Genomic DNA, 7,818 nt, shown 5'->3' on the forward strand with positions numbered 1-7,818 from the left:
CTTAGATGAAAAGCTTCTGGTCTTTCACCACTGGGTGTTGTTTGCTGTGGATTTTCTCGTATAGATTTTACATTAAGGCAGTTTCCTTCTATTCCTACTTTGTTGAGTGTTTTTTCATTACAGGTGTTGAATTTTATCTTTTTTTTTTTTTGGCATCTTTTCAGATCATGTGGTTTTTCCTATCACTTTGTTGATGTGGCATGTAACACTGATGACTTTCATGTGTTGAACTTTTGCATTCCAGGGCTATATCTCACTTGGTCATGGTGTTTAATCCTCTTGATATGCTGCTGAATCCTGTTCGCTAATATTCTGTTGATGATTTTCACATCAGTGCTCATAAAGGATACTGGATTTCACTTTTCTTTGTTGTGTGTGTGGTTTTGGTGTTGGAGTTCTACTGGCCTTCTAGAATAATTTGGTAAGTGTTCTCTCCTCATTTTGGGGGGAGAATAGTTAGCATACTTTTATGAGCTCTGTTAACATGGACAGCCCTGCCAGGCTTTGTTACATGCCTAGAATTCAGGCAGGATTTCACAATGACTTTTCTTACTTCTCAGTGGTTCTTCCTCCACTTTTGCTTTTCTGGTCACTAAAACACACACACCCCATGCTGGTGACCTTGTGACCAAGATTCATGTGTATCTGATGTAATCTGCTTTGAAGACAGTTGAGCATGGGAGCCAGATGGGGACAGTGACTCCTCCTGAGCCTCCTTGGTCCCAGTAACATGTGATGCAGGCATCCAGCCTGCAAGACAGTTTGCAATTTGTGGGCCCGAGTAGGGACCAACATCTGGAGCTCAACTTCCGCAAATGGAAGGGCCAGTCTACACAACACGGACGCCAACACCACACCAACCTTGATGATGTGTTTGGTTGCTCTTTATGCAGCTCACAGCCCACCCAGAACACCCATTACCTACAGGGGCCTCTCCCCACTGCACTTCACTGACTCATTTCTGCGGAACCCGCATCAAGTGCTTCTCTAAAGCCAGTGCATGGGCCATCTGCACAGAGTGGAGACACAGGGGATTTTATGTTTGGGGCTGAGTGAAGAGGCTTTATTGAACATTTCAGAGTTCCTTCCTGTACATATTCTTCACAGAGCAGCTTACTTTAATAAGCTGGATCTAATAATGTCACAGTTCATGTTGAAAGGTGCTATGCATTAGTCAGTCTGAAAATGAAAACAATGCAGCAAGGACCTGCATTCTATAAAACTGGGAACCGATATGCAGAGCGAAATGAAATAGTGTAGGGTGCAAGTTTTACCTTCAGCTACTGAAAACTCTGAGGTCTTCAAACACTGGTGAGACTACCTGCGTGCATTCCAGAGGGTAAAGTGAGACACTGAAGGGCTGACTCAGAGCTGCTGCTCACACAGCATGTCCAGCAAAGCTCCTGGTTAGACCAAGCTGCGTTTTCTCAGGGAAAGAAGTGGAGTCCAGGCTGCTGCTGCTGGGATGTTGCTAGAGGAGCCCGGAGCTGCCATCCCCGGGAAACGTGACAGCACCTCCCTTCTGTCCTCTGCACCTGGGGCACAGAATTAGTCCTGACACCATACACGGCTGTTCTAAGAAGGAAAACAACAAGATTCCTCTCACCAAGACTCAGAGCTGCAGGAAGCAGGGCCCAGCGGCAGGAAGGCTACTAAGAGCCTTGCACTGAGACAATGCACTGAGTGTATGTGTGTGAGAGTTGGGTGGGCTACAAAGAGGAGGGGTGTGTGTGTGTGTGTGCACTCTCTCACACTGAGACACTGTGCTGAGTGTGTGTCTGAATGTGTCTGACTGTGAGAGATGGGAGGACTACAAAGGGAAGGTGCCCTGAGGTCTAGGGAAACTTGCTGCCATCCTGCTGGTCGTGGCCAGTTTGGGGCTATCTCTGCTGCAGGGCAGGGCTTCCTCCCAACAGAAGCTACAGCAGAAGACACAGCTTTCCTTCAACACAAAGGCTACAGCAGCACCATGAACTTTCAGGTAGAACTGAGACGGCATTTCTCCAGCCTCCAAGGGCACGTGTGTGAGCTCTGGTTCCAGCCTGGCAAGACAGGAGCACCAGAAACACCCCAGAGGCACCCACAGTCCTTCAAGGCAGGCGCTCCCAAGTCTGCCACCTCACCGCTCGTTAGAGCAGGTCCAGTGCACATTCTCACACTGGCCAGTCCTCCCTCCAGACATCTCTGGTCTGGAGAAGGGGCTGTGTGAGCACCCACCTTCCTAAGGAAACACCCGCACAGGTACCTGCACCCCTCCAGGGCAGCGTCACACACGCACCACCCCCACAGCCATGTGCCCAGAGAGGGTACCCACGTGGCTGGCCTGTGTCCCAGGACGCTTGCTTTCCCTCCAGTGGGGGCTGCATCCCTGTCGGGTACTGCACCTCGTCCCAGGTGCTGACAGGGAACGGAGCATCCAGGCCATGCCACTGCTGCTGGGACACGGGCAACCTTCCCAAGACAGGTTACAAGAAGGGGGATCACACGCCCTGAAAGCCACGCTACAAACGTCCCTGCTCTATCTCAGCAGGAGTCCTTCTCCAGTCGTCTGACTGGGTTGGTATTTTCAGTATTTTCAGCATTTTCAGTACTTCAAGGCTGACACCTGGTGAGTTGAGATGCCCCAAATTTAGGACACTTTCTCTGTGTCAGACTCAATGATTATTTCCTAATGAGGCTCATCTAAGACATGCATTCTCTTTGGAAGTCACAGCACAGAATCTCACACTCAGAAGAACTCGTCAGCAACTCAGGGCCAGGACTGACATCTCCATCAAAAGGCACTAAAGTGGGGCTAACCCAACTGCAGAGAGGACAGCCGTTTACAGTCCAAGGTGAATGAAGCAGGCAAAGCAGTGCATCTGTGAACAGAGGCCACCTGTGCATCCCAGGACTCGAGTGTCCGCGTGTCCAGGAAGACCAGGGGAGCACAGCAGCCACAGATCTGCGGGCTGTGGAGAAACCAGTGAGTGAGCAAACGTGCACACGTGGAGGCCTGACCGCTCACCATCCACCAAGAGGGTTTACACCCTTCCCACAGGCCTCCCCCGCAGCACTGCACAAAGGGTGCAGACGGCACTGAGTGCCCACACACCCGGAGCCAGGTCATGATCCACTGCCTTCTGATCCTTTCTCTCCACCTCAGTTCCTGCTCTGCTTCTTGGAGCCCCACCCGTACCCTGGGGCGCGCTCCTCAGGAGGCCCCTCAGTCGTCCAGGGGCTTGTCACTCCCCACCCTGCAGATAGTTCTTGGGAGAGAGGTCATCGTCCACGTGGGGCTTGGCCTTCCTCCTCCTCATCTGCTTCATCAGGTCAGCCATATGCTCTGGCCACAGGTGCCCCGCACTCCTGTGCCCTTGCTCTCTTCTCCTCTTGTACTCCAGGATCTGCTTGTTGAGTGCCTCATGGTCAATCCCACACAGGTTGAAGTGTGCAGCAGAGCCCACGGTATCACTTGGCAAAGCCACATCCAGGGCCTCGGGGTCGCTGGGGGAGAAGGGGAGTTGTCACACCAGGCACAAATATCACATGGCGTACAAACACTGTTAGCCCCCTGCCCACACACCGCGCTGCCGCCTCTCTAATAGAACTGTGGAGCCAGCACAAAGCAGGGTTTGGTCCAGTGGTCTCCAGTCTAGCACTTCTTGACCAGCACCCCTGGAGCCTGTATGTGGCTCAGGCCACCATGCTTCTGATGCAGACATTCTGGGCTAACATCAAGTGTATTTTCATGGCTTCCCCACTTAAACATGGCTAGTGCACTAGGCTAGTTAAACAGAATCATGGGGAGCTGGTCCTTAGTTACCTGATGAACCAAAAGAGAAGACAAGTCTATTCTGAGGGCAAAACCAGAGCAATCCTCACAAAACCCCAATTTGGCCACAGCACGCCCCTCACTCTCAGATCTGAAAGGGCTCCACACCCACAGGCGCTCCACCTGTCTCTCCCAGGTCTGCTCCTCACTGAGCTGGAACTCGGGACTCACTGCCACTCGGGGCTTCTGACCTAGCTCAGGGGTCCAAGTGTTACCCCCCACCCCCTGGCAGGCTGGCTCCTATAGGCCCTGGCCCCTGAGGCCCTGATGGTACCCAAGTGATGCTCACATAGCTGATCTAAGGATCAGGCTAGACACCCGGTGTAGCTGTTCCCTCACCTGAAACAGGTACCCCTCCACACCCCGAATCCTCACATCACCTTCTCAGAGGCCTATCCTGATATTCACTGCTTCCTAGCAAGACGCAGGCTCCAAAGACCTGCCATTTGTTCACAGCATTCCCTAAGCATTAGAACAGGCCTGCTAGGAGCAGGCACTCGACATAAATGCACAAGGGAACGGTGAGGATGGGCTGCAACCACCAGCACTCAGCGTCCAGGCCCCAGCACTTCTGGTGGGCCCGGAGGCCCTCCTGACACCTCCCCGAGGTGCTGGGTAATTGGCCGGGCTGCCACTGTGGACTGCCATGGGCCAACACTGGGTTGGGCCTTAGGTCAAGACCCTAGAGCATAAAGCAGGGCCCACCCCCACACACTGGGCTGGGGGCAGGCAGGACTGTGCAGCGGTTGTGGAAACCAGAAAGTCCATAACTGTGTGTGCCCAAATCAAAAACACATGTCCACATGTTACCACCTGAAGTCACTTTGCACAAAGTCTTCTTTTTCATCCTGGGGTCCAAAATCAGCAATTGCCAGTAGCCGATCAATCTGAAACGCAACAGACAGTGGGTTACCAGAGAGCTGTGCTTCTCCACTGCTTGCACCCGAGAGGGGCGCCAGCAGACTGTGAGTATCAGGCCACCCAGAGCCACGGCCACCTCAGGGCCCAGCCGTGTGACAGGGCTCCCTCCCTGACACTGCCCACGCCCGCAATCTTAGTTACACTTGTTCTGATAATGAACCAAGACTTCTCAAAAAACTATACTTAAAGCGTGTAAATGTTAGTCAAATTTACAAAGGAACCAGTTAAATATTAGTTGAATTACTGACACTTACTGGTTTCTAATGAGGTTCAGTAAAATGCTTCAATTTTGCCATAGAATTTGCTTGGGGGAAAGAACCCCCCAGCATGGCTATGTGGGAGTCACAAAGCCCAGCATTTGACTCCAGCTCTGTAGGGTGTGAGGGGCCAAGACTGGAGATGTACTCTGCTCCTCAGCAGGGCCCAGCAAGGTCCCGCCACCTTCACCTGCCTGCTCTGATGCCGCCAGGTCCTCCCACCAGGGCTGTGCACGGAGACCTGACCTCCTACTTCAGTACAAGCCCAGCCAGCCTGACCAACAACCGGGTCCCGACATCCACACGAAGTCATCATCAACAAGTGACGCTATTAAAACCACAAGGTGAGAAGAGGCAGAACTGGACACGAGCCAGTCCACAGAAAACCCAGGAACAGGATGATGATGCTACATCGAGGACAAACTGGCCTCCTTGAGTTAAAACTGGGAGTTAACTCACATTCCTGATGGCCAACGGTGCTGAGCATCTGAGTATGCACACTGGCAGAACCAGTAGTTTTGCTGAATTACCTAGGCTTCAGTTTGGACATAGTTGATACCAGCCTCTTTCAAACATCCAGACCTGTGACCTGAAGACTGCATTCTATCCTGAGAATGCAAAGTAAGCTGTTCAAACTGGAGCAGTAGCAACTACTTGCAACTTTTGTTGCAACAATATTAGACAGAAATAAACTGACAGAAGACTCCAAGTTTCATCGAGAACTAATTTCAAATTTCTGTGTCTATCCAAGCTGCTTACCAATGGAGGATTTTAAATCTTAAAAATGTACAGAGTCTGAAAAACTCTGCTCTGACTTAGCCAGGAGAAGCAGTGACCATGCCCTTGACAATCACCTGCCCAAATGAGAAACCTACTCTGGTTCAGCCTTTACTCCAAACTACAGTGAGACAGAGTGCAGGATAATGCGTCCAGCCATGGCCTGACCTTCCCTTGGCGGCTCCACGTGCAGGACCCGCCATCACCATGTGACCCTTCAGAACTTCCCTTGGGCACATGTGGTAGGACAGACAGGCCTGAAGTGGACAAAGCCCCCCCTAGAGACACACAAGCATACAGGTGGGAGCACGTCCTCCCTCTAATGACTTTTCTGGAAAGGAACCCACACAGCCAGGGAGCACCTTGCAGCCATGACATCTTCCTCCACAGAGAGTGGGACGAGTCACGATTTAGCGAGAGCAGGGAGCCCACCCTCCAGGACAGACTGGGCTCCTCCCGCAGCCCTGCACGGGGACTCCTGCTGGGTTCTGCACACCACAGCCCAAACCCTGCCTGGGCTGACAAGTGGCTCTGCATCTTCACTCCTGCTCCCCTTCTAGCGAGGAAGCCACACACCCACGAGGCTATTATCCAAATAGTGTTTCCAGTATAGGTGTATGATGAAAAATGAGAAACAACAATGTACAACCGGATCTTTCTTCCTCTGTGGACCTACGCACTACCTAGTCTTACAGTGAACACGCCACCAAATCCTCCTGCAGTGCTGCTGGCTTCTTCAGTGAACCTGTGCGAGTGTAAGACGCCTTAATAACCAAGGAACTACCACCAGATGAAAAATGCATGTATGTAATAAAAGCTATATATAACAAACCCACAGCAAGCATCACCCTCAATGGTGAAAAATTGAAAGCATTTCCCCTGAAATCAGGAACAAGACAAGGGTGCCCACTCTCACCACTACTATTCAACATAGTGTTGGAAGTTTTGGCCACAGCAATCAGAGCAGAAAAAGAAGTAAAAGGAATCCAGATAGGAAAAGAAGAAGTGAAACTCTCACTGTTTGCAGATGACATGATCCTCTACATAGAAAACCCTAAAGACTCTACCAGAAAATTACTAGAGCTAATCAATGAATATAGTAAAGTTGCAGGATATAAAATTAACACACAGAAATCCCTTGCATTCCTATACACTAACAATGAAAAACAGAAAGAGAAAATTAAGGAAACAATACCATTCACCATTGCAACAAAAAGAATAAAATACTTAGGAGTACATCTACCTAAAGAAACAAAAGACCTATACATAGAAAACTATAAAAACACTGATGAAAGAAATCAAAGAGGACACAAACAGATGGAGAAACATACCGTGTTCATGGATTGGAAGAATCAATATTGTCAAAATGGCTATTCTACCCAAAGCAATCTATAGATTCAATGCAATCCCTATCAAGCTACCAACGGTATTTTTCACAGAACTAGAACAAATAATTTCACAATTTGTATGGAAATACAAAAAACCTCGAATAGCCAAAGTAATCTTGAGAAGGAAGAATGGAACTGGAGGAATCAACCTGCCTGACTTCAGACTCTACTACAAAGCCACAGTCATCAAGACAGTATGGTACTGGCACAAAGACAGAAATATAGATCAATGGAACAGAATAGAAAGCCCAGAGATAAATCCACGACCTATGGACACCTTATCTTTGGACACCTTATCTTCAACAAAGGAGGCAAGGATATACAATGGAAAAAAGACAACCTCTTTAACAAGTGGTGCTGGGAAAACTGTCAACCACTTGTAAAAGAATGAAACTAGAACACCTTCTAACACCATACACAAAAATAAACTTAAAATGGATTAAAGATCTAAATGTAAGACCAGAAACTATAAAACTCCTAGAGGAGAACATAGGCAAAACACTCTCTGACATGAATCACAGCAAGATCCTCTATGACCCACCTCCCAGAATATTGGAAATAAAAGCAAAACTAAACAAATGGAACCTAATGAAACTTAAAAGCTTTTGCACTACAAAGGAAACTATAAGTAAGGTGAAAAGACAGCCCTCAGATTGGGAGA

At 49.4% G+C, this 7,818-nt stretch overlaps 1 protein-coding gene across 4 annotated transcripts in view; it reads right to left on the bottom strand.

Moving 5' to 3' along the window:
• Positions 1-1,034: 1,034 nt before the first annotated feature.
• Positions 1,035-7,818, bottom strand: part of RBFA (ribosome binding factor A) — a 16,896-nt gene continuing 10,112 nt past the window's right edge. The window contains exons 6-8 of one of the 4 annotated variants that reach the window (XR_006264997.1): positions 4,628-4,701; positions 3,173-3,486; positions 1,035-2,951 (exon numbers count right to left, since the gene is read on the bottom strand). Coding sequence is in view for 2 of the 4 variants with exons in the window: in XM_043444388.1 (XP_043300323.1) it covers positions 3,225-3,486; positions 4,628-4,701 (336 nt within the window). In the remaining 2 variants the exon portion in view is untranslated. Of the gene's footprint in view, positions 3,487-4,627; positions 4,702-7,818 lie in introns of all 4 variants that reach the window. The other 3 variants (XR_006264996.1, XM_043444388.1, XM_043444387.1) reach the window with 3 other exon arrangements.

The sequence above is a fragment of the Cervus canadensis genome, chromosome 23 (assembly GCF_019320065.1).
Source record: "Cervus canadensis isolate Bull #8, Minnesota chromosome 23, ASM1932006v1, whole genome shotgun sequence".
Classification (NCBI taxonomy): domain Eukaryota; kingdom Metazoa; phylum Chordata; class Mammalia; order Artiodactyla; family Cervidae; genus Cervus; species Cervus canadensis.